This window comes from Anolis carolinensis, chromosome 3 (genome assembly GCF_035594765.1).
Source record: "Anolis carolinensis isolate JA03-04 chromosome 3, rAnoCar3.1.pri, whole genome shotgun sequence".
In the NCBI taxonomy this organism is placed as follows: domain Eukaryota; kingdom Metazoa; phylum Chordata; class Lepidosauria; order Squamata; family Dactyloidae; genus Anolis; species Anolis carolinensis.
Window position 1 is genome coordinate 5,424,344 of NC_085843.1, and position 27,932 is coordinate 5,452,275.

The 27,932-nt window shown below is 42.5% G+C and overlaps 1 protein-coding gene across 2 annotated transcripts; it reads right to left on the bottom strand.

Annotated features, from left to right (window-relative positions):
• Positions 1-909: 909 nt before the first annotated feature.
• Positions 910-27,707, bottom strand: chrdl2 (chordin like 2). 2 transcript variants are annotated; one of them, XM_062974427.1, is made up of 11 exons: positions 26,612-27,707; positions 19,483-19,616; positions 18,384-18,477; positions 17,897-18,042; positions 15,785-15,878; positions 15,184-15,230; positions 13,291-13,459; positions 12,005-12,199; positions 8,662-8,826; positions 6,700-6,792; positions 910-3,213 (listed from the first exon to the last, which is right to left on the bottom strand). In XM_062974427.1, exons 1-11 carry the CDS (start codon positions 26,685-26,687, stop codon positions 3,134-3,136), a joined length of 1,293 nt encoding a protein of 430 aa, XP_062830497.1. In that variant the 5' UTR covers positions 26,688-27,707; the 3' UTR covers positions 910-3,133. The 2 variants fall into 2 exon arrangements, with proteins under 2 accessions (XP_062830497.1, XP_016852924.2); XM_016997435.2 differs by having other exon boundaries at positions 19,483-19,610; positions 26,612-27,706.
• Positions 27,708-27,932: the final 225 nt, after the last annotated feature.

Consider the following 27,932-nt stretch of genomic DNA (forward strand, 5'->3'; position numbering starts at 1 on the left):
ACTATGACGCCTGAGCCCTTTTGATCGTAATATTTCCTCCTTGTTCTTTGATTGCCAGCATTTTTATGGTGTCGTAAAATACCTCCCCGCTTTTTAAAACGGTACCTAATTTCTCTACGGAGACCCTGGTGGCGCAGCGAGTTAAACCGCTGAGCTGCCGAACTTGCTGACTAAAAGTTTGGTAGTTCGAATCTGGGGAGCGGAGTGAGCTCCCACTGTTAGCCCCAGCTTCTATCAACCTAGCAGTTTGAAAACATGGAAATGTGAGTAGATCAATACGTACCACTCTGGCGAGAAAGTAAAGGCAATCCATGCAGTCATGGCGGCCACATGACCTAGGAGGTGTCTATGGACAACGCTGGCTCTTTGGCTTAGAAATGGAGATGAGCACCAACCCCCAGAGTTGGACATGACTGGACTTAATGTCAGGAGAAAACCTTTACCTTTCTCTATTCACATTTCAGCTGTTTTTGAACTGCTTAGGTGGACGGTAAGCTAGGCTGATCAGTCAGGTGCTCAATCCAACTTGGGCTTAAAAACTTGCTACGTTCTGGTTGGCAGTGATCTATTGCTGCTGGCGATTTACCAACTGTGCTCCTGCCCTGCCCGATCTATCATATGTCCATCTGTTCGTTCATCTGTTCATCCATTCTATCTACCTACTTATCCCCTCTGTCCATCTACCTATCTATCCTTCTATCAGTCTGTCATTCATCCATCCAATCCATCCATCCTATGCTGCTGTGGGGATCCTCTGAGTCCTCAAAGGCCTCTTTCCCCATTTCTTAGAAGTTCCACTTGGCATTTGGGGGAAAAGGGACCGAGGTCAGGACTTGTGTGTGTGTGGATACACCTTCAAGTTGCCTATCAATTCATGGTGATACCACGGATTTCATAGAGACAGAGACATTTTGTTTCAAAAACTAGTTTAATCCAATGTAGCAATCCAAATCGCTCCAAATAAATATTTTTGAAAAACACCGCAAAGGAAACGGGCATAAATACATAGATCAGTCTGTGAATATCAACCCCCTAAAGCAGTTTTTCCAAAGGACATGAAAGGAGATGCTGTGAGCAAACTCTCCCCTTGGGTGGATGGAAAGACAGAGCTTTCTCCGGACAATGCAGCCCTTGTGCATATGCAATACAGTAGAGAAAGGTGTGAGATTTACAGCTATTGCATAGTAATGTGCTAAAACATTATAGTAAATGTACAGAAGAGACTCTTGGGTAAATTTGTACTGACATGACCAAAAGCAAAAAGAGAGTGAGAATAGGATTTGGTTTTAAATGGGGGTTATTGATGTTTCCAGGCCAAACTGTATCTTCATCATAATCATAAGTAAATTAAAACAAATTCCAAGCCTGATTTCACTGGGATGCCTCTCTAGTCCCAAGAACCTAACCTCCAGGTGTTTTGGACTTCAACTCCCACAATTCCTAACAGCCTACTGGCTGTTACTACCTACCTAAGTAGGCAGCAAACCTCAGCCCTCCCTCCAGGTCTTTTGGACTTCAATTCCATGTCAGTGGGGTTGTAAATCCACTCCAGGTCTTACATTGTACTTTACCAGGAGCTATCCATGGTGCTGAACTTATGAGCGAGGGAAGGTGCCATAGAAATGCACTAGAGCAGGAAAGGTTGTTCTCACCGGGACTAGTTCCCAATTAGGGACATAACAGACAACTGCTATTTTAGGTTGCTGTGATTTTTCCAGGCTGTCTGGCCATGTTCCAGAAGCATTCTCTCCTGACGTTTCGCCCACATCTACGGCAGGCATCCTCTGAGGTGGTGAGGTCTGTTGGAAACTAGGCAAGTGGGGTTTATATATCTGTGGAATGATGTCCAGGGTGGGCGAAAGAACTCTTGTCTGCTTGAGACAAGTGTGAATATTACAACTGGCCACCTTGATTAGCATTGAATAGCCTCGCTGCTTCCTGCCTGGTGAAATCCCTTCACTTTACTTTTCTGAAAGCACTGTTTGTAACATCAAAACACTCCAACTTCCACATTTGTTTCAAATATGCTACCCAGTTTTCAAATTCTGACATCAACCTCAAACTCTGATGATATTTTAAGCAGAGTCTGGATGGCCATCTGTCAGGGATGCTTTCAATGCAATTTTCTTGCTTCTTGGCAGAATGGGGTTGGTCTGGATGGCCCATGAGGTGTCTTCCAACTCTACGATTCTATGATATCATTATGGCTTCACCATAACGGATAATGAAACCCTAGGTTTGGAAGGGCCATCCAGTCCGACCCCATTTGGCCAATGGAAGAGAACACAATCCAGGCCTTCCTGGCAGATGGCCATTCAGCCTCTGTTTAAAAATCTTCAAGGAGGTGGACTCCAAAAAGCGCACCGATATATTCTGGATTGTTTTATGTATAGTTTGGGAACCACTGCTTTAGATCAGGCATGAGCAAACTTGGGCCCTCCAGGTGTTTTGGACTCCAACTCCCACAATTCCTAACAGCCAACCGGCTGTTAGGAATTGTGGGAGTTGAAGTCCAAAACACCTGGAGGGCCCAAGTTTGCCCATGCCTGCTCTAGATGCCTTGGACCACAATCCCACAGTCAATTGCTGTCTGGGGATTATGGGAGTTGTCGTCCAATGCATCTGGAAGGAGCTCAGTCCACTCAGGGAAGCATTTCCTGTCCTATAAACCCTCTCCCATGCCAGTTTGCTCCTTCCATAATCCCAGAGAAGTTGTCGTATCAATGGGATCAAGATGTACTTGCAGTCTTTTGGGCCATCACCCTACAAAGGGATAGAACTGCTCTCCATTTTCCTTCTTCTTTCCTTTCACCGAAAGCAGTCCAGCCTGTTCCCTCTTGCAGCATTTGGGAAGGCAGGGAAAAAGCAAAGGAGATGTGATCAGTCACATTGTTGTCCTGTAGATTTCAGCAGCCATTCCTATTGTTTTCGTGTGGATTTGAGTGGTGTGTTGCTGTCCTATGAATACAAGTGACCATATTGCCATATTAGATCAGAATCAGTAGTTTTCCTCATATTTTCCATTACAGCGGGAGCTATTGATTGTCTTTCCTGTAACTGGTGTGATAGTTTGGTAATGCAACTTTCCTCGTATATATTAATATCAATATACTTTTTTTTCTCTCCCCCTTTTTTACAAGTTGTTTGTTTCTTTGTCCGGACTGGCGGTCACCTGGACTTCCGGCACTTGGAGCAGGAACATGTTCCAATAAGCTAAAAGAAGAAGGAAGAAGAAGTAATCATCACTTGGGTTCCAATGAAACCAATACCCTATAAGGACAATAAGCTATTTAAGACCTGTTGTTGTTGTTGTTGTTGTCTTTGTTGTTGTTATTATATTGGTGCTACGGTCAGCGAAGGACAATTGGGATCCTCTCTCTTCTGCAGGAGTCTACCGGATACCATGCAACTGTGGACAAGTCTACATAGGGACCACCAAACGCAGCATTGCCCAAACAAGAGTCAAAGAACATGAAAGGCACTGCAGACTAATTCAACCAGAGAAATCAGCCATAGCAGAGCATTTGATGAACCAGCCTGGACACAGGATATTATTTGAGAACACAAAAATGCTGGACCATTCCAACAACTATCATGTCAGACTACACAGAGAAGCCATTGAAATCCACAAGCATGTGGACAACTTCATCAGAAAGGAGGAAACCATGAAAATGAACAAAATCTGGCTACCAGTATTACAAAACTCCAAAATCAAAACAGTAGATGGGAAGCAACACTCTGAGGGCTTGACTGAACAAAGGATGCCCCCAGGCAAGAGACAAAACATTTCCAATGCTAATTAGGGTGATTAACTGAAACATTAATGCTGGCTCCCAGTGACAAAGGACTCTTGCCACACCCTGGACTCTCCACAGATATATATTCTTTCCTTTCCTTACTTAGTTTATCCATACCTCACAACCTCTGAGGATGCCTGCCATAGATGTGGGCGAAACGTCAGGAGAGCATACTTCTGGAACATGGCCACACAGCCCGAAAGACATACAACAACCCTGTGATCCCGGCCATGAAAGTCTTCGACAACATGTTATTATATTATATATAAAACAATCATCACCCCCATCAGAAGCATAAAATAGCTGTTGTTGTTGTTGTAGATACTACGATTTTTAGATAGCTTGATTTTAATCATGAATGTTTTAAATGTTAATATGAATTAATTTTTAATCCAATCTATTCTAAGCTTAATTTTGTATGTATTATGGCATTGAATAATTGCCACATGTAAGCTGCCTTGAGTCCCCTTTGGGGTAGAGAAAGGCAGGGTATAAATAGGGTAAATAAATAAATAAATAAATAAATATTTTATTATCCAACAATATCAATCTTATCGAGGAGTTCTGGTGGCGTAATTGGTTAAACCCTTGTGCCAGCTGGACTGCTGACCTGAAGGTTGCCAGTTCGAAACCACGAGATGGGGTGTCTGCCCCAGCTTGCGGAGACATGAGAGAAACCTCCCAGCTGGATGGTAACACATCCGGGCAATGTCCCCTGGGCAACGTCTCTGTAGACGGCCAATTCTCTCACACCAGAAGCGACTTGCAGTATGTTCTCAAGTCGCTTTTGACATGACAAAAAACCAGTCTTATTTATTATTGTTATTATCATCACCCAACAACAATAACAACACTATGTAACACAATTTTTGTTCCTGGGTTATAATTGTAATTTCCTAATTGGTCCTATCATAAAAACATGGACAATGTTGGTTATGCTGCAGAAATTTTGTTCTTGCAGGAGGAACATCCTGCTATAGCACATTTTGCTTTAGTTTTTCAATGAATACCTCATTGAGGCTCAACCAATTCAACCTAGTTTGTAGCAGCCACAAAAATGAAATTTCTGGAGTAGAACAACAGGAATAACACTTTCAAAGCAGGAACAGAACATTTTTCAAATTTTGTTACACAGTGTAATCTAATCTATTACTATTATTACTATTATTATTATTATTAGCTGTGCCCAGCCACGCGTTGCTGTGGCAAAGTATGGTGGTATGGGAAATAAAGTATTGAGGAATTGGTGGTAGTTAAGGTAAAGGGTAAAAGTTTTCTCCTGACATTAAGTGCATTATAAATGGGTTATATAGCTGTGTGGAAGGGCCTTGAGTCTACACTGCCATATAATCCAGTTAAAATCAGATAATCTGTATTTTATAGGCAGTGTGGAAGAGGCCTGTGAGGCCTAACTCTGCCTGTCCCCTGGGCTGAGTGGGTTGCTAGGAGACCAAGTGGGCGGAGCTTAGCCTTCTAACTGGCAGCAATTGGATAAAAACAATTATTCCTCTCCCTCTAATTAGGACTTTATTTTTCTTTTCTTTTTGTTGTATGAACATAGAGGCATGGATGAGGGGTTGTGCTGCCAAGTTTAGTGTTTCTGGGATGTGTAGTTTTGTTGTTTTGTCCTAGGCCGAAATTTCATTACCCTTTTATATATATAGATTATATCTATAATAATATCAGCAGCCCATGGGCCACTCTTTACTCCTCTCTGTTTTTGGACTACATCTCCCCAAATCCCAAACAGAGTTTGCATTGGCTAGGGCTACTGGAAAGTGTACACCAACAATATCTGGAGAGCTTCATGAATCCCATCTCTATATGTAAAAAGAAGCAAAGCTGTCTCTTTTATAGATTATATTCAAACATAGGCAAGACTACAACTCACCCTTGAGAGGTATTTAAAAAGCCCTGCTGGCCTTTCTGTTTTTCTTCCAACAGGAAAGTTAACCCATCACTTGTGATTTCTGGTAACAAGACTGATGCACTTCCAGTAACGGGACGGTAACAATTTTTAATATTGGGAGGGAAGCTCCCCTCTGCCACTCTGACTCACTGTCCCTTCCCCAGAATCATTATTACTTTTACTATATTTATTCATATCCCACTTGTATCTCTTGAATGATTCAATGCTATTAAGGCTCCTAAATACCTTAGCAGACCACGAGCTAAACCTGAGACTACACTGTGATATGACAGCTAAAAATGCCACTGCAATTCTGGGCTACATCAATGCACTAATTTTCTGTTTTACAGAATAATTTAGGATTTTAAAATGCAATCCACAACCTCCGTCCTAAAGTGGAAAGGTGGGCTGCTCCTAGGGCTTTCTGAACATGATCTTTTTACAAGTGGCCTCCTGCCTATCTTGATAACTGTTTTAATCTCTGTTCCAGAAAACAAAGGGGAAGATTTCAGCAGCTAAGCAGGCCAAGTGTCTCAAGCAGCTTGTTTTTGCATTTTATTATATTCCAAACATTTGGTTTGTTTATACTGGCTCTGTAAACCCGATCTGACTGCACAGGCGCAGAGAAAACCATGTGTGCGATTTCACAGAGACCACAATGAAGAAACCTAAACCAGGCATGGGCAAACTTGGACTCTCCAGGTGTTTTGGACTTCAACTCCTACAATTCCTAATAGCCCATGCAGGGTCTGCACTGTAGAATGAATGCAGTTTGACACCAATTCAACTGCTATGGGCTCCTGGGAGTTGTAGTTTTACAAGATCTCCAGCCTTATACACTAAGAAGTGCTGGGGCCTCACCAAACCACAACTCCCAGAATCCCAGAGCATTGACTCATGACAGCTCAAGCGGTGCTAAACCACATGATTTCAACAATGTAGATGCACCTCTGGCCATGACAGTTTCAAAACATTTGGTCAGATCACCGATACCTTCGTTCGTCCTGGAAACCAGCCGGAAATTCTGTACTTCTTGCTTGAACTCCTGCTTCTTGACCTTCTTGATCTGCATCAAATGGAATATGCCTAAAAACAGACAGAAATCACTGCACGTCATATAAATATCCGTGCTTAAGCGAATGAAGAGATTCAACATGAGTACAGTGTCAGTGAAGTCTCTCGGTGCATCTACACTGCAGAATTAATGCAGTTTGATGCTCCTTCAACTGTCATGGCTCAATGCTATGGAGTCCTGGGAGTTGTAGTTTGATGTGGCACCAGCCTTCTTTGGCAGGAAAGTCTAAAGGCCTTGTAAAATTGTGCCTCCCATGCCTCCATAAGCATTGAGCCAGTGGGGACAAATTACAGTACTTGTACAATGTACAATCATGCACCTAAGGTCAGCATTCAGCAGTATATAAATTGAGTTGCTTTGAGTTTTCCGGACTGTATGGCCATGTTCCAGAAGCATTCTCTCCTGACATTTTGTCCAATCTATGGCAGGCATCCTCAGAGGTTGTGAAGTCTGTTGGAAACTAGGCCAGTAGGGTTTATATACCTGTGGAATAATGTCCAGGGTGGGAGAAAGAACTCCTGTCTGCTTGAGGCAATTGTGAATGTTGCAATTGGCCAGCTTGGTTAGCCTTGTAGCTTCAAAGCCTGGCTGCTTTCTGCCTGAGAGAATTCTTTGTTGGGAAAATATTCAGAAAACAGGGGAATTCCAGAGAAGAAACAATCCAGGACAGCTAACACCTCCCAACAAAGGATTCCCTCAGGCAGGAATCAGCCAGGATTTGAAGCTGCAAGGCCATTCAATGCTAATCAAGCTGGCCAATTGCAACATTCACACTGGACCTTCCATAGATATATAAACCCCACTTGCCTAGACTCCAACAGACCTCACAACCTCTGAGGATGCCTGCCACAGGAGAAAGTGCTTCTGGAATATGGCCATACAGCCCAAAAAACTCACAGCAACCCAGTGATTCCAGCCATGAAAGTTTTTGACAGTAGATAAACTATTTCAATCTAGATTTGCATTTGCAAACAACATGGCTTTGTTTTTTTTAAATTGCAATTCATCTCATGGAGACCACATGAATGAGAGGCATCCAAGTTATCCCTATTATGATCAACAGCTCAGGTCTTACAAAACCTTCATTGCCTTGAAGCAAAATGTAATCCTCATTCTTGTTGTCTTCTCCTTGCTTTTCTACCCTTTTAGACTGCTCACCTGCTCCAGATTCAGGAGGTATTGGGGAGACCATCCAAATAAAAATGTTGAAGAAATAAAAATGGCCCTCTCCCATATTCATGAGTTGTGGCAAGGAACTAGGTGACCTGAAGGCAGCAGTGAAGGAGAGAGATTTATGATATTTCCTTCCCGGTGACTCTTCCCAGCTCCTTGAGCAAGAAATCTTGGAAAGGCAACTCCGGGCTGCCAAGCAAAAATGAAGAGCGATGAATCTTGGATGCAGTACGAGTCTTTGGCTGCCAACTTGACGCATGCAAGAGCCTGCCTTGGCTCAGGTTTGACAGAGGAGAAGTATGCCTCAGCAGAATAAGCCCAATGGATATACAGTTAGTCCTCCACATTTGCTGGGATAGGGACATAAGGTCCCTATTTGAATCTGAGAGAAAACCTTTCTAGGAATCTCTAGGTCCTCTAGCACAGGCAAGAAGCAAACTTGGGCCCTCCGGGTGTTTTGGACTTTAACTTCCACAATTCCTAACAGCCGGTAGGCTGTTAGGAATTGTGGAAGTTAAAGCCCAAAACACCTGGAGGGCCCAAGTTTGCTTCTTGCCTGCTCTAGGTAGCATGACTTGAAAGTCAATTTCCACCAACCAGGGTAGTTAAGGTGGTGTCAGACTATGTAGATGTCTTTCTTCCTCCCCCATCCATAGCCCTCTCTGAGAGGAAGTCACATTCTTTCTCTACCTGGCGAAAGGACTCACCTTTCACAAATTTCCAGATGTAGATTTCCACGTCTTCTGAGGACTCCCTCTCGATGGCAATCTTCCTCAGGTTCTCTTTGGGGTTTTCGGAGCTGGGAACAAACATGTAGAGAGAGACTCTGCACTTGGCGGGACCGGGTTCAGCTGTGGGCACCTCTTTGTCCTCTGCGAGAACAGAAAACCCAGGGATGAAATGATTGTACGGGTCATAGAAGTGGGCTATGTCTGGAAGAAATGTAACACTGTACTTAAATTGCCTACACACACATACACACATATAAGTTATAGTGAGTTATAGTTAGAATATATTGTTATAATTTTGGATACACATATTAAAAAGTATTTCTCAGTTGTAAAAAACAAACACAACATGTGCCTGTGCATGCACAAGTGTTGTAGCTCAGTAAGCGGTTGAGGATTTTTCTGATTTTTCTGACATATCAGAGGATGAGGTAGGCACTAACACCTATATAGTATACCAATGAACAAATAACCACACATATGAGCCTCCTTAAAACCTGGGAAACAGCTATTTCCTGATAGAAGTGCTCACTTTCCACTAACGTGCTCTGTCTACCACTAGATCGGTGGTTCTCAACCTGGGATCCCCAGATGTTTTTGGCCTTCAACTCCCAGGAATCCTAACAACTGGTAAACTGGCTGGGAATTCTGGGAGTTGTAGGCCAAAAACATCTGAGCACCCCAGGTTGAGAACCACTGCACTAGATCCTCTTACAACGACGCAAAGAAGCAATACCAGCTGGAGGGCTTGCCACACATGTAATATCCAGATATCCTGTCAAACCTATAAAAGGCAAGGGTATCAATGAAAAGATTGATGTACAATCCCAGTACCAATTTTTTTTTTTTTGCAACTGCAGATTGCTCTTCCTCTGCTCTGTGCCATAGTCAGAAATATTGTTTGCCTTCCAAACTTCCCTAAGAGCTACAGAAAAATAAGACATCTGTGCTATCCTCAGAAGATAAGGCTTTTCTAAATACATAAACACAGCACCCCTTCACAATTAGAATGAGAGAGAATTGCTGCTAGAAGAGGTCCTACAGTAGAAGGGATTGAGGTTTTGGATTCCACAGGGAAAAATGAAAGTCCTGGGTCCCCTAGGAAACGGCCTTCATCTGATGGGGAGTTTTCAAGAGAAGCTAGATTAGGCTTCAGAACGAAGGGGGTGAAAAATAGACGCTCTGAGAAAATCTATGAGAAGACCCTGAAGCCCAGATGCATTAGGCATGATCTCATGGCTACTTGGTTGGTCTTAAATTAAGGAGCGTAGGCTGCAGGCCCTTCAGAGGAGACAGCGTTGCCATAGGAATGGCTCTCCTGTCCTTGTTCATGATTCAAGTATTCTCAAGTTCTCTGGTTCATGTCTTCGTTTCCTTGAAGGATTTACCTTGGAAAAGTTCTTTACTTTCTGGTCCATGGATTTCTGGTTAACTTACTGATGTGGATTTTGGTTCTCTTGATTTTATATATATACTTTGGCATTTTTGGATTTTTACTATTTTGTATTTCCTATTCTGCTGATCCCTTTTGCAATGCCCTTTCCCCCTTTTTACCTGCTTTCTTCAGTAAACATGTTTAGACAGAATTACTGGACTCTGGTGTGGTGCTGCATAAAAAGGTGTTTTCAGTGCTAGAGTGTAACAACAAGGCAAACATTAAACCTGTCTCTGATATTCCATTTTGCTCCATCAAATGTCCTTCTATATTATTATTTTTATAGCTATAATACATTGTTATACACACACACACACACACACACACACACACATTAACATATTTCTCAGGTGTAAAAAAAAAAGCACAGCATGTATTTGTGCATGTACAAGGCAAACACTAAACTTCTACCTCAAATATTCCAGTTTGCTCCATCATATACCCTTTTATGGAGCCCCTGGTGGCACAGCAGATTAAACCGCCGAGCTGCTGAACTTGCTGACCGAAAGGTTGGTGGTTTGAATCCAGGGAGTGGGGTGAGCTCCCGCTGTTAGCCCCAGCTTCTGCCAATCTAACAGTTCGAAAATATGCAAATGTGAGTAGATCAATAGGTACTGCTCCAGCAGGAAGATAATGGCACTCCATGCAGTCATGTTGACCACATGACCTTGGAGGGGTCTACAGACAATGCCGGCTCTTCAGCTTAGAAATGGAGATTGAGCACCAACCTCTACAGTTGGACACGACTAGACTTAATGTCAGGGGAAATCCTTTACCTTTACTATACTCTTTTATATTACAGGGTGTTTGAAAAAGAACTCCCTATTCATCATTTAAATTGAATGGTGAATAGGGAGTTCTTTTTCAAACACCCTGTATTATTATCATCTTCATCATCTTCATCATCATCATGTAACAGTAATAACACTACTACATAAGTATACATATTATTATAATATATGATAACTTCCCTCATTAAGAGAGAAAGGACAGAGCAAGGTACCGTAATTTTTTTGCCAAGGCTTCAGGTAAAAACACAATTTCTAGGACATGCGTAAATAAGACCAGATAAGTTTCTTCCTACACATGCTTGGCGATGCATCTCCACTGCAGGAAGAATGCAGTTTGACTCCACTTTAACCTGGCATGTCTCGTTGATATGGAACCCTGGGAGTTGTAGTTTGGTAAGGCACCAATAGAGTGTGCCACAGAAAGCTAAAAACCTTGCCAAACTGCAACTGCATCTGTCCTGCAGTGGAGATTGTATCCCTAGCTTCAGGCTGGCTTTTGTTTATCTTCTCCCTGCCAAGAGGCGAAGAAGGAAAAGGAGTTTGGCTGGCCGTAGGCTGTTTGCAGCAGCACTCCTCTTCTTCAGGTCCGTTTTTGACTGCAGAGCAATTTCAAATCAGCTTTCGGAAATGAGTTTGCTGCACTTGGTCAACGTTCCTGGACGCCGCCATTGCCTGAGTCTGTCCCCGGAGAGCAACGCTATAAATAAGGGGAGCTATTTCAGAGGCAACACAATCAGTGTCAGTGGAGGAGAAATTGGAACAAAATTTTGTCACTCAAAGAAATTTCTCCTGGTTTACAGAGATGTGAGCAAAATCACAACAATGCAAGCAAGCATGGAGGATAATATTAGTCCAAGGAACAGGCAAACTTGGGCCCTCCAGGTGTTTTGGACTTCAACTCCCACCATTCCTAACAGCCGGTAGGCTGTTAGGAATGGTGGGAGTTAAAGTCCAAAACACCTGGAGGGCCCAGGTTTGCTCATGCCTGGAACATCATTTCAGGCAGGATAGTCAAACATCATTTCAAGGAGGATAGTCAAAGCAGTATTCATTTATAACTGGCCAGGAAGAACCTCTGCCTTTTTCATTCCTTTACCTGGGCAGACTTTGCAGCATTTTCCATCTACAGTTTCAGGTTCTTCGCAGGGGTATTTTTTGGGGCAAACAACCTTCTGGCAGTCTTGGCTTCCATCCTGGCAGGTACACAAGATGCACGGCAGGCGCACTACGTAGCGGACTGTGGGGTGCCACACTTCCCCATGAGAGTAGGTTTTCCCGTTGTAAACACATGCTGAAAAGAGCGAAAGAGAGAGAAATGGGATTCCCAGGTTAATATAGGAAACAAAGAGACAGAGTTCTGCATGTTCAGATGGCTTGACATTTAAATTGTTGGTTTCTGCTGCTCCAGAGACTAGGACACAATGGAGCCATGGATTCAAATGGAAGAAAAAGAGATTCTACCTAAACATTAGGAAGAACTTCCTGATGGCTTGCAATCTCCTTCTCTGGAATTTTTAAAGCAGAAGTTGAATCTGGCCATGTTGGAAATTACAACCTTCTTCAAGCCTCCACTACGAATTTGTTTGTATATTATTCTGTTTGCTTACTGTATTGTATATGTATGCTTTGGTATGCAAGTCACATTCTCTCAGCCCCAAGGAAGACAGTTGAAACCTCCTTTAGAAAAAACTTTCCACAAAAAAATCCGATGGCAAGCCTGCTTTGCATTGTTGTAGGTCAGAAATAATTTAGAAGCACACAGGAAAACAACCATCATTGGGTTTTATCCTATTTATGTCATGTCTGAGGCTGGAGTTCTTGTGAATTTTATTCCAGTGACCACTAAGACGGGAACAAAATGTGAATCTACATCCAAATTTGTTTCCTTGGGGTCCATCTGGAAATAATGCAGTTTGATGCAACTTTAACTGCCATGGCTCAATACCATCGGATCCTGGGAGTTGTTGTCTGGTGAGGCACCAGCACTCTTTGGCAGAGAAGACTCAAGGCCTTGTGAAATTACAACTCCCACCATTCCACAAACATCGAGCCATTGCAGTTAAAGTGGGGTCAAACTACATTCATTTTACAATGCAGATACACCCTTATTTATTTATTTATTACATCACTTCTACCCCGCCCTTCTCACCCATCAGGGGACTCAGGGCGGCTTACAATATAAACATACACATCAAAAAACAGTTTTCATCAAATTTAGAAATCCATCAAGATTAAAAATTGCAATAAAATTAAGAATATACATTAAAAATATACATAATTATACATGTAAATATACATTTAAGGCGCTTTCCATGTCCAGGTGGGGTCTGTCAGTAGGTCATATATTCATATCTGAATTTTGCTTGGTATACGCATTTTTACCCTTCTTGTGCTCCTCTTTCAGGATGATTCTGACGGTGGTGCCGCTTCTCCCTTTGGTTGTCCTGATATTCCTGGGGACCAATTCCAGCGAAGCGCCTGTCGGGGGATCCACCAGGTCGAGTGACCCTTTCCTCCTGGCGCCGGGTGTGCACTGGTGCCGCGAATGCATCTGGAGAAGCAAAGAGCAAGAAACATTTATACTAAGCATCCCTGCTAACCATTTATATTCAGTTGAAACAAATGAGTTGGAAAGATCTCCTTGGAAACCCCTACTGATATAATCCAGACGGTTATCAGTATGACTTCTTGTGCTCTTGTTGTGCCTTCAAGTGGTTTCTGACTTATGGCAACCCTAAGGCAAACCAATAATTCTGGAGCGCTTTATTTTTGGCCAGAATTGTCTCCATTGCCCTGCTCTGAGGTTGAGAGCATGTGACTTGTCCAAAGTTACCCAGTGGGTTTCCATGGCCTCCAGACTCATAGTTCAATATTCAAACCACTGCCCTATGCTGGCTCTCAAAGAATATTGTTCTTTTTAAAACAAAACACTTGCATGGAAGAAAATTCTATAGAAAATCAATAGGATGTCATTCCTCATAATGGCCACAATCCAAAGGAAGGTGTACAAGTGGGGAGAAGGTTTGCCTGGGACACCTATAGCCCTACAGATGGGATTAGACTTCAACTCCCAGCGTTCCACATAATTGGTTCTGCAAAATGGGGGCTGTTGGAAGATGTAGTCCATCAAAACCTAGAGGGCCATGTAATTCCCACCACTTTCTAGCTATGAAAGGTAAAGATTTCCCCACCTGCCTTTTACCTTATAATCATGATGTTGCATATACAAAAAGGAAAATGGCAATTAATTCCCAAAAAGCAGTAGAAAGGGTGCTATGAAATAGCAGTAGTCCCAAATACAAAAAGCAATAGTCCAAGATAACAAGGTACAAGCAATCCATGAAGTCAAGAGCATAGGTATAAATCCATAAATTTATAAGCATGAAACAGGAACATAGGCATTAATCCATCAAGTATGAACACAGGAACTTTTCTAAGACAAAACTATTTCAGGAATATAGGCAACTTGATAGCTAAACATGAACTTGATTTTAATGCAATGTTGTCTGCTCTGAAGGGACTAGGAAACCATCACTTAATTTAAGTTCTTTTAAACTTGAACACGCCCATCTGTATTTTAGAATGTGTTTTATGAGTGTTTGGTGTAAGTTAATAATTTTTAACTGTTTTATAGTGTATTGTAAAATTTTTACATATGTGTTTTATTGTAAGCCGCCCTGAGTCCCCTGTTGGGTGAGAAGGGCGGGATATAAATATTGTAATAAATAAATAAATAAGCTCAAACCTGACCAAGAAGCCATGAGGTCATCCCTTCTGCACCTGTTTCTCACCGAGTCTTTCTGACCTTCTAATTAACCTTTCCCTTTTTCCCTTGCTCTCTCTGAGCAGAGACCTCATCTATCAAGAGGTAACTCCCCATCCTCTGAAGGCTGAGAAGGCCGGTGCTAAAGAGATACGGAACCCCAAACACCCCCTATCTTTTCTGCAGCTGCTGGCCCTTCTCTCTGATCTACAGCCTGCATTTCTGACTACATTTCAGCCTGATCACACACTGACTCAGTGAAAAAGCCATCATTCCCCTCATCCTCTGAGGCAGAATCCCCAGCACCCCCAGGACCTTGCTGCTCAGCCCCAACACACAATAACTCTTGTAAAAGAATCATTGCAGTTGAATTTAGTAAGACATAACAACAACAACAACAACAACAACAACAAATGTTAGTGACACATGCTAGAGGTCCAAAATATTTTTTCTTGAAAATAGATATATTTTAAAAAGAGAATACTGGCTCTTAATATTGAAATATCACGTACAACACCTCTGAATGAGGACTCGTCTATCAACCTCTCACGGGGTGTATCTGTAAGGGAAAAAGTATATAGATTTAGACAATCTCCCAACAGCCTTACATGTTATTCTGTCTAAAGTGTTGATTATTGCTGCACCACACTTCTTCATTCCAAACCAAGATCTCACACTGGGAGGCACAGAACTATTTCTCTAGTTCTATATCTCCTGATGCTATCCCAAAAAACCTCAGAACCCTTGCAACTCAGTCTCAGGAGTGGGGATAAATCAATATTGGTGAATCAGTTCTCAACCTTAGTCTAAATCTTGGAATTATGGTTTCAATACCTCAGAGAGCAGTTTTCTTTTTAAAAAATCCAGAGTGGATTTGTTACTCCCATGGAAACAGATCTAGAAATCAGTATCATCAACTAACATTGCTGGTGTGTGCCTTCAAGTTGTTTTTGACTTATGGCAATCTGGCAATACTGGGCTAGATGTATCCTAAGGGTCTTTGGGCTTCTTAGTTGCCTGTCATAGATGATAACTTTTTTATATTCTCTGTCTATTACAATGTTCCTGGGGATGGGGGTGGAGATTGTGGAAGCATTTTCCTTCCCATCTTACCTCTGCAGACTTGGCAGCAGGAGTCCGGGAGGGTCTGTGGCAAGGCACACGGCAGCTCTGGGCAAGTCACCAAACCGCAGTAGATCTGACCCTCCTGAGAGAAGAGAAGAGAAGAGAAGAGAAGAGAAGAGGTCCTCAGTGTGGTGTGTGTGTGTGTTTTTGTGTGATCCAGGTATAGCATCCTCCATTCAGCAGAGAGATGGGCCCAGTTTTGGGCACCACGATTCAAAAAGGATATGAGCAAACTGGAGAATGGTGACCAAAATGGTCACAGGTTCCAGAAACTATTAATCCCTCTGAGGAGCAGCTTGGGGAGCTGGGAGAAGACAAAATTGAAATTTCACCTAGGAAGGATTAGGAAGGATTGCCAGGGATTCTATGCAGTCATGGAACTCCTGTTCTTGCAGAAGTGGCTCCATTAGTTAAGGAATCAAGTATTCCAAAAACACAGTTGGAGTGGTCTTCTCCTCAAATGCATAGAGACTTTTATTCTTTCCCAGATAAGCAGGAAGGGTTGTCTTTCTTTCTCCCTTGTTGCCGCAGTGTACAAAGTATATAGAAAATACACAAACTTTACAGCTTCTTCTTCCTCACAGCAGCAATTTTCCAATACATACCGTGTTTCCCCAAAAATAAGACAGTGTCTTATATTAATTTTTGCTCCCAAAGATGCACTAGGTCTTATTTTCAGGGGATGTCTTATTTTTCCATGAAGAAAAATTCACATTTATTGTTGAACAAAAAAAATGAACATTTATTATATACTGTACAGTAGTTGTCATCACAAACCAGCATAACCAGACAAACTGTGAATCCTATCAAGAATTTCTTATTACTACCATTATTTCCATGTATATGGTACATACATTTATTGATCCTGCATGCTCTGGTGTTCTGTTTGATGGGCATGCTTCCAAACAAAAACTTTACTAGGTCTTACTTTCGGGGGAGGCCTTATATTTAGCAATTCAGCAAAACCTCTACTAGGTCTTATTTTCTGGGGATGTCTTATTTTAGGGGAAACAGGGTACTCCAAACCACCATCCGTCACTCATCAACTCTCATCAACCCACAACAAGTTTCTACGTCCCATTTTGTCTCATCCCTCCATCCTCGGGCTATTGTGGCTTGTAGAAACTTAGTGGTCTTATATATCAGAATATATAATTAATGATTTCATTAATCAAAGTAAAAGAAAATATACAAATAGTCTAAAAGAACCTGACTGATTCAGGAAATGGTCAGTCCTAATTAACAAAATAGATGGAGACGAAAGATACACCACCTTGAACCAGGCGTTCCACACAGTTAAAATGATACAATGATAATATATTGAATTGCTGTTCCGGGGGGGAGGGGGAACGGGGGAGGGTAGGAGGGTGGGTGTTACATTTCAAAGGATCGTTTATAATGTCATTTAAGCATTAGTTACTTTTGGTATTATGTATATTGAAATAAGACATGCATCGCTAACATTTTGTTAATTGTTGGAATGTAATAAAATTTAAAAAAAATCAACCCACAACAAACATACTCAGTATAACAACAACCTATATCCAACTTCCATTGCATTAACTACACACACTAATAACACTGGCTTAACTCTTTTACAGGTGGTTATGCCAGAGGTATTAACTCTGCTATCACTTAGAAAATGCCAGGTCATTTCCAAATCCTGACAAGGATATCCAGACAGTAAGAGCTGTTCAGCAGTGAAATATGATTCCTGGGAGTCTGGTGAGGTCTCCCACTCTGGATATTTTGAAACAGAGGCTGGATGGCCATCTGTCAGGAGTACTCAGATTGTGTATTCCAGGTCATGGCAGAAGGTGACTGGACTCGAGGGATTATTTGCAACTCTGATTCTTACTGCTTACAAACATTTTTGTACTGCTCTCTAAATGGTGACCAGAACTGACACCACCACACTTTTGCTGTTCCTGGATGTTCTCAAATGGTGCTTGGTTGGGGCAAAAATGGGCCCCCTCACACCAGCTTGCCCACTCCTGATTTAGTATCCTCTCTCTTCTGCTTTTGGAGAGCTCCTGTTCATTCTCCAACAGGCAAAAAGCATAAGGGAATCCCTGGCGGTTGGTGTCCTCAAGCACTTACCGAGCAGCTGCACTGGGTGCACTGGTTTGGCAGCCTGGAAGGGAAGAGTTCGCTGTTGGTGAAAATCTCGCCATGTCGGTATGTTGTGCCGTTGTACCGGCAGGAGGAGTTGACGGGCAGCTGGAATCCGGAGGGCGCCTGAAACTCTGTGGCAGAAAAGGAACGCCGGGAAAAAGTTGTCATAAATGTCTACAATTATATTGTTACACAACATGACCCCAACGATTGCTATTGTACTGCTTATTTACTGAATGAACACTACTGACTTGCCCTGCAATGGGAATCAAAATCGGATGCACCATTGCTTGCACTGATGCTGGTTTCTTGTTGTTGTTTCTTTGTTGAATTCTTTGTTATTTCATCTACACTATTGCAAGATGTTTCGGTATGGGAAGAGGTCCATAGAGGTGACCCCTATAAGTTAGAACACTGGGCAATACCAACCCTAGTGATGCCGTTAGATATGAGAGAACGAATATCCACTTACCTGGGCATTTTGGGCAACAACTGCGAGGGTCTTTGATAGGATTTTGGCACTGAAGAGCTGGGCACTGGATCTGGTAACAGCTCACACTGGTGTCCTACCCAAAACAAAGGATTAGCATGGGTTAGTCACCGGGAAAATTAATTTCCAACTGATATCAGGCTCAATCTTGTACCATCAGCCCCCCATGTTTGCTGGGTTAGGGACACAGGACCCCCACAAAAGGGGAAAATGGCAAATAATAAAATTATTGAGCTTTTTAACCCAAGAAAACACCTATGTAGGAATATTTAGTTTCACCAGTATAACTAATGTCAACTTTTACTGAATCATCCTGGAAGACTTAGAGGTTCCTAAAGTGTGTCTCTGTATGAATCTCTAGGTCAGGGGTCCTAAAACTAAGGAAGGAAGTTGAGGAGAAAAGATGAACATGGAAGGAGGATAGAGAAACAGGAATATTCCAAAAGTGGGATGATAGAAGATCAACCAAGACTGTTCCATATAAATTGGGGCACATAGAGGGTATGAATGACTCATATCCATACTCACAGATTGTTATGAGGTATTCTGTCCTGTCTGAAAACTGGGACCAGCAAAGGGAAGGGGGACACATGCGGTCCAAAGCTGATTTATGGTTCCCAGAAGTAAAAGAGAAAATTAAATTTTTGAAGATACTAAAAACACACCCTTACGTTGTCCAAATCTGCACCATACACTTTCTATGAGGTATGGTAACATATTCTGCAATTTGGTACAAGAGAGTCTTTTTTGGTCTAAATTTCATGGTTAATTCCAACTAGAATAGACTCATTGAATCAATGTGTTTTACTGTCGTGGTGATGAATCTTTTTTTTAGTGACTTCTGCATTTTATCTATATTTTTTAGCCCCACAACCAAACTAGGGGAAATGCCTCCATGCTATGGAAAGAGGGCCAAGGTGATCTGTCTTGCAGGGGATTCTGTCAAGAAGTGGTCTTTCCAAATTCTCCTGGCAGGACAATGAGCCCCTGCTCCCAAGTTGCCCACTCCCAACATAGACCTTCATACAAGAACCAAGAAGAGGCTGGTTTCCACCAAACCATCCTGACTCTTGCAAAATACCTGGGAGCAGGTGCATCGGAGGCAGTACATCACCCCTTGGGGCTCCAGGTACGGGTGCCAACTCTCCCCTGCTTTGTACTTCCTCCCATGAAATGGACAGAAGCCATCCGGACCACCTGGACCTGGACCTGGACCTGGGCATCAAAGATTTTAAAATTCAATTTGATATACTTCTTTTGAAAGAAGTGTATCGACAGCAGAAATTTAATGTTATTTTTTAAATCCAAATATTAGTTTCAGCTAGAACTAGACACACTGACTCAGACAGTGAATATTAAGTCACTAATATGTAACAACATTTGAAAAAAATCTGTTCCTAGTTTGAAAGAGTTATTTCCTGTTGAATTGTGCAGTCCTTACTTTGAAAGTAGTTATACTCCAGAAACTTCATTGTTTTTGTGGCGGCCACAAACGTATTGAATTGGATGAGACTCGATGAGATATTCATTGAAAAACTAGAGCAAAATTTGCTAAAGCAGGATGTTTTTGCAGTTTAATAAACCTTTTCCATATTTTTGTGATAGAACCAATTAGGAAATGACATTTATAACCTGGGAACAAAAATCGTGTTACATAGTGTTATATAAATCTCATTCATTGAATTACATAAATCCTATTAACGAGTCTACTCTAATTGGGATTCACAGTAGGATTTCAGCCATAATAATGTACACCCCTGCCTTATATCTAGCCTTTCTCCCCACAAGGGAATGCATGCATATCATTTTCGTTTAGTTCAGTGGTTCAGCCATAAATATGGCAGTGTTCTCCTCTCTCCTGAATCTTTAACAAACAGGTGGGAATAAGTCAAGGCAATTTGTGGTGCACCAATGGATGGTTGACTCCTGCCATATTTTTATTTCAGCCAATTTACCACCTGCTAGTTACTGAACCAACAACAGAATAAAGCAAGTATAAAACTCAAAATCACTGGCAAAATGTGTCTGGGGATAGCGGGTCTCCTCTGAATGAATGCCTAGTGTAGGTAATAGGCTGGATGGGAAAAAACAAATTGAAACTGAATCTTAAGTTCAACCGGGACAAATGCAAGATACTCCACTTAAGCAGAAAAAAATGAAATGCAAAAAGACAAAATGGGGGACGATGCCTGGCTCCACAGCAGGACGTTGGAAAAAGATCTTGGAGTCTTTGTGGGGAGGAAGAGGAACATGAGCCAGGAATGTCATACAGCAGCTCAAAAAGCCAATGGGATTGTGGCCTCAAGAGGAGTCTGGTGCCTAGATCCAAGGAAGTCCTGCTCCCCCTCTATTCTCTTCTGCCTTGGTCAGACTCCGACCACACCTGGAATCACACTGTGTCCAATTCTGAGCACTGACCGCAACTGAAGGAAGATGTTTATGCTGGAATGTGTCCAGAGGAGGGCGACTCAAAGGATCAAGGGTTTGGAGAACAAGCCCTATGAGGAGCGGCTGAAAGAGCTAGGCATGTTTAGCCTGCAGAAGAGAAGGCAGAGAGGAGATGTGATAGCCATGTAGAAATACATGAGGGGAAGTCACAGGGAAGAGGGAGGGAGCTTGTTTTCTGCTGCTTTGGAGACTAGGACGCAATGGAACAACGGCTTCAAACTACATGAAAGGAGATTCCACCTGAACATTAGGAGGAACTTTCTGTGAGAGCTGTTCAACAGTGGAACTCTCTCTCTGCCCCAGAAGAAGTGTGGTGGAGGCTCCTTCTCTGGAGGCTTTGAAGCAGAGGCTGGATGGCCATCTGTTGGGAGTGCTTTGAATACAATTTTCCTGCTTCTTGGCAGAATGGGGTTGGACTGGATGGCCCACCAGGTCTCTTCCAATTCTAGGGTTCTATGAATCTATCTGTAATTGCTGTTCTGCAGTAGACCAGGCTGCCTTGGATGTTAGTAGAATCTCCTTCTCTGGAGGCTTTTAAACAGAGGGTGGATGGCTATCTGCCAGGAAGGCTTTGGTTTTGTATTCCTTCCTGGCCAAATGAGGTTGGACTGGATGGCCCTTGGGGTCTCCTCCAACTCTAGGATTCTATAAATCTAAGCATCTATCCAGAAAGGGGATGCAGAGCAGAGCGGAGGGAGATCCCTGGCACTACAATGCCTGGGAAGAAAGGAAGAAGAGCCTTTTCAGGTTGCAGCAATAAATCCATTCATCCTTGCAGATCGGAGCAACACAGAGCTTTGCACACAGCCCTTTGCTTTCACATAGAGATGAGGCCACCAAAGCGGGAGAATGTTCCCCTTCGTGTCTCCAGCTGGGAGATGATCCGTGAAAACTGGAGACTTGGGGCCTGGCCCTGAGAGCCGGCAACCCTATTGCCTACCCTCTTGAGACAAAAGTGGGAAAACAAACTCTGTACGCCAACATCAACGGTCCCATTGTTAATGGCGGCCAAATACCTAAACACTTCTGTTTTTAAAAAGAACCTGCCCCGTGGGGGTCACCGCAAGAGTCTGCTATTAAAAATGAGAAGGAGTCAGCCTGTGGATGTCGTCCGATCACTGTGGGGATGCTTTCCCCGAACAAGACATTCGTTCACTCGTGTCGATTCCAGACAGACAGCCCAAAGAGCCTCTTCGCCAGCATGGTTGGTCTACAAAGCCAAGACAGAAGAAGCCGCAAGACATCTAGAGACTGTACACATTTGTACACAGCAGGAAAAAAACCCACCATGCCCGGGGGGTAGGAGGTGTGCTTCTAAAACAACATGACACTCAATTCCCTGTTTTGCAAATGAGTCATGTCTTTGGGTAATTTTCGCTCAGCATGCAAATCTTTCAGCAATGAAATCTGTCCCGCTTGGCGTAATGCAGCTCTCTGAACCACCTCAGTGCTCCTTAGCTGACTAATCATTTATCTGTGCCAAGCTGGTTTACACCACTGAGACCCTGATGCACTTCCAGACCTAGCATTGAAAAACCAGGATTCCCTCTACAAAGTTGCATGATTCTGCTCTTAATAGGACCTCAATATTTGAACTGAAAGCTCATCTCTCTGAATATCTAGGTCAGTGATTCTCAACCTATGAGCCCCCAGATGTTTTTGGCCTTCAACTCCCAGCAATCCTAACAGCTGGTAAACTGGATGGGATTTCTGGGAGTTGTAGGCCAAAACACCTGGGGACCCACAGGTTGGGAACTACTGATCTAGGTTCTCTATGTTCAAATGTCTCCAGATCACATTAGAGAGGTGTTTTCTCTGGAAACCTTTAGGTCAGTGTTTCTCAACCTGGGGTCCCTAGATGTTTTTGGCCTTCAACTCCCAGCAATCCTAACAGCTGGTAAACTGGATGGGATTTCTGGGAGTTGTAGGCCAAAACACCTGGGGACCCACAGGTTGGGAACTACTGATCTAGGTTCTCTATGTTCAAATGTCTCCAGATCACATTAGAGAGGTGTTTTCTCTGGAAACCTTTAGGTCAGTGTTTCTCAACCTGGGGTCCCTAGATGTTTTTGGCCTTCAACTCCCAGCAATCCTAACAGCTGGTAAACTGGATGGGATTTCTGGGAGTTGTAGGCCAAAACACCTGGGGACCCACAGGTTGGGAACTACTGATCTAGGTTCTCTATGTTCAAATGTCTCCAGATCACATTAGAGAGGTGTTTTCTCTGGAAACCTTTAGGTCAGTGTTTCTCAACCTGGGGTCCCTAGATGTTTTTGGCCTTCAACTCCCAGAAATCCTAACAGCTGGTAAACTGGCTGGGATTTCTGGGAGTTGTAGGCCAAAAACATCTGAGGACCTCAGGTTGAGGACCACTGCTTAGGTCCTCCAGCATGACTTTGTGATCAATTTCCTACAGAAGCTGCCCATTGAGTTGCACTGGTGGACGTAAAGATGGCATTTTAATCAAATCAGTAAATCTACAAATGTGGATGGTCAATTGTAACTCCATTTTCAACACGGCACTGGTTATTACACTATGTAACATGATTGTTGTTCCTACTTTATAAATGTCATTTCCTAATTGGTTCTATCATTAAAACAGGGGAAAGTTTATTAAACTGCAAAAGCTTTGTTTTTATGGGAGGGACATCCTGCAGAACATTTTGCTATAGTTTTTCAATTAATATCTCATTGAATCTCAACCAATTCAACATAGTTTGTGGGAGCCATAAAAATAAAGTTTCTGTAATAATAATGATGATAATAATAATAATAACAACAACTTTATTTTTATACCCCGCCTCCATCTCTCCAAAAGGATTCGGGGAGATGGAGTATACCTACTGTAGTATAACTACTTTCAAATTAAGGACCTCACAATTAAACAGGAAACAACACTTTCAAACCAGGAACAACATTTTTCAAATTTTGTTACATAGTGTTATTCAGAATGGCTATTGTAGCACAATAATCTTTTCTCCAGGCTAAACATATCATCCATTCTTCATGGGGCTTGGTTTCTATGCCTTTTACCATCTTAGTTGTCCATCTCTGGGCGTGTTCCAGCTTCCCAATGTCCTTTCTACACTGCGGTGCCCAGAACTGGACATGACATTTCATATGAAAGAGAAGGATGTAGATTACTCACACCTATAGTAACAAGGTAGGACCCCCATCCCACTGCCATAACCAAAACGACAATCATATTCAATCCACTCCAATGGGAGAATCAGCAAACAAGTAGAAGGTGATTGATCCCTCTGATTTCCCTGAGGAATGGTATGCTCCTAATGTCTCAAGCAAGTGAGCCAAGCCATATGTGACCCAAGGAAAGGAGGAGAGGAAAACCTCAGAAAACCACCTAATATTCTAGTTCTGATCAGAAACACAAGGATCCTGTTGGCATTCTCTCTAGAAATCTCTAAGGTCTCCAGCATGACTGTATGGACAACCTTTTTCATAGAGTTATGTTAGCAGACCTAGAGCAGTGGTTCTCAACCAGTGGGTCCCTAGATGCTTTTGGCCTACAACTCCCAGAAATCCCAGTTGTTAGGATTTCTGGGAGTTGAAGGCCAAAACATCTGGGGTGAGAACCACTGACCTAGAGATTCCGAAGGAGACCACACTAATCTAATCTGTAAAATAGTGGTTCCCTACCTTTGGGCCTCCAGGTGTTTTGGACTTCAGCTCTCACAGTTTCTAACAGCTGGTAAGCTGGCTGGGATTTCTGGGAGTTGAAGTCCAAAACACCTGGGGACCCAAAGGTTGGGAACCACTGATGTAAAAGGTAAACCAGCTAATGTGGACACCAACTATGCTACCAATTAAAGTTATACCACAATGTTTCAGAGTCATTCCTTTCTTCATCTTCATGATGACGGTATCCATTCACTGGCTAAAATAGCAAGTAGGATTTGGCCCAGGCTGTTTTAAAAGGACATTTGAACCCGGAGCTTCTACTTCCAAATCCCAGGGCTTCTCATGTCACTGTCATTTATACGCTTGAAAGAAAATGCATTGTGTGTTCCATGGCCAGAGTCCTAGTCCAATGCCCAAACCGCTATACCATGCAAATGCATATATAATTCTCAGCCAGAGAGCTCTACTGCCTCTACTGCAGTTAACATGAAATCATAACACTATAAATTGAATAATATCAAGGGCCTGAATCTCACATCAGCGATGACAGCAGATACCCAAAGAATATGATAGACATAACACTGGGTATTTCTAAGGAGGAGCCCCCAGTGGCACAGCATGTTAAAGCACTGAGCTGCTAACTTGCAGACCAAAAAGTTGCAGGTTCGAATCCAGGGAGTGGAGTGAGCACCCGCTGTTAGCTCCAGCTTCTGCCAGCCTAGCAGTTTGAAAACATGCAAATGTGTTGTGTTTTATATTGCTATTATTTTTATTCGGGCTTGGCCCCCTGAGTCCCCTTTGGGGAGATAGAGGTGGGGTATAAAAATAAAGTTGTTATTATTATTATTATTATTATTATTATTATTATTATTAAATGTGAGTAGATCAATAGGTACTGCTCCGGCGGAAAGGTAACGGTGCTCCATGCAGTTATGCTGACCACATGACCTTGGAGGTGTCTACGGACAACGCCGGCTCTTTGGCTTAGAAATGGAGATGAGCACCAACCCCCAGAGTCGGACATAACTGGACTTAACATCAGGGGAAAACCTTTACCTTTACCTATCTCTAAAGAGGTATCTTTTGCTTCCTGTTCTATAGAATGGAGCAGAAAACGAGCAGCAATTGGATATGTATATCCTGTATCACTTTAACTCTCCATTGTATAGAATGCTAAAATTTGTAGTTTGCAGAGAATTATCAACAAACTCCAACTCACAGGATGCCAGGTAAAATAAACAGATATGACCCTGATGTATAGATACACTTCTAATTTCCTCTTCCCTCCTCATCTCCTTTTCCTTTTGTGCTGTGCCTTCTTTCTACATTCTAAGCCTGAGGGCCACACTGTATTTTCAAAACCAATTACTGGTATTCTAGAACATCTGGCAATCTTTCCAGGATGTATCAATGCTGCTACATGCAGCTCTTTGTGTCTCAATAGCAGAATTAATGCAGTTTGACACCACCTTGGCCACTTCTACACTGCCATGTAATGTAGAGATCATCGATATTATCTGTTTTGAACTGGATTATATGAGTCTACACTAGCATATAATCCAGTTCAATGCAGATAATCTTGATTTTATATGGCAGTGTAGAAGGGGCCTTTAATTGCCATGACTCAATGCCATGGAATCCTGGGAGGTGTAGTTTCTCTATTTCTTTAGCCTTCTCTGCCAAATAGTGTTGGTGCCTTAACAAACTACAGCTCCCAGGATTCCATAGCATTGTGTCATGGCAGTTAAAGTAGAGCTAAACAGCAATAATTCTACGTGTAGATCAGGCATGGACAAACTTGGGCCCTCCAGATGTTTTGGACTCCAACTCCCACAATTCCTAACAGCCGGTAGGTAGACTGTTAGGAATTGTGGGAGTTACAGTCCAAAACATCTGGTGGGCCCAAGTTTGCCCATGCCTGGTGTAGATACACCCAAATAGTATAAAAATAAAATGAAAATCCCACTTGGGAACTTCGTACAGATAAGTCCCAGGTTTTCCTCCACTAGAGATTCCATCCTTCCCATTAATTGGTTCATTCACTCATTCATTCATTCATTCATTCATTCATTATCTGCTCTTCATATCTCCTTGGCAGCTTTCCATTCTGGTTTCTACTTACTGGCATCATTTTCCAAAGTACAATAAAGGAGCAAGCATCCCAGGCCAAAAATCATCTCCCGGACATCTGGGCTCATTTCTTCTGAGATAGAGATTGAGAGAAAGCAGGAGAGAGAAAAACCACCGTAGAGGTATATCCAAATATTTCTCTCACTCTTTGGAGACTTTCCAAGCGCCAGGATTTCTCAAGAAAGCGGTGCCGGTCTGCAGCGTCTGACTGATGTGCCCATCTGGGAGAGCACAGACAGCTCTGGCGCATCAGCTCTGCAGAGACGCCTCCTGTAAGGGGAGCAAAGAAGAAATAGATGTCAATTTTGAACAAGTAGAAAAAAATTCTGCCTTTTAAATTCTTGCTTCTCTGCCCCCTCCCTGCCAAGTTTTCTTAAGCAAAGCAGCAGGAGGACCTGACAGGCTGGGAAACTTTAACCCACGCTTTCCCTAGCACTGGATTTCCCCCTCTCCTTTCTCCAAGATCTGGAGAATACATTTAGAAGTAAGAGGCTACTTTAGTCTAGGCTTCTTCAGACTTAGAGCCTATCATAAGGAGAACCATGACAGAAAAGGGTTAATGCCCTTGTCTGTAGAATGAATGCAGTCTGAACCCACTTTAGCTGCCATGGCTTGTTGCTATGAATTTCTGGGAGTTGTGGTTTTGGTGGGGCACCAGCACTTTTTGACAGAGAAGGCTAAAAGCTTGCAAAAACTTTTGGAGAAATTATGATCTTTGGAAAAGCATGACCTTGTTAGAAATCATAACCTTTTGGGAAAATGATGCCATAGCCTTTTGGAGAATGGCACTCACGATAAGCTTTTGGGAAATGGAAATCTCCCTGAAAAGAGTTAAAAACTCCCTTGAGTCGACCTACTCCCTAGCGGTAAATATCAACTAGTATTCATGCAAGGCAATTGGATTTTTTAGTTGTTAAACCGATATACCTAGATATGTCTTTGAACTGTTAGGGACAAAGATATGTTAATGCACAAAAACACACACACACACACACACACATATATATAAGCTGTGCTCGGCCACGCGTTGCTGTGGCAAAGTCTGGTGGTATGGAAAATAAAGTATTAAGGAACTGGTGGCAGTTAGTATATGTTATTTCTTAAAGTTTGTAGATACTGTATACAATATTTCTGGTTGTTCCTTTTTTTTTTTTGGTCTGTTGGAGGCAAGTATGAATGCTGCAATTGGCAAGAATGCTTAGCATGTAATGACCTTTCAGTTTCAAAGCCTGGCTACTTCCTCCCTGGGGGAAACCTTTGTTGGGAGGTGTTAGCTGGCCCTAATTGTTTTCTGTCTGGAATTCCCCTGTTTT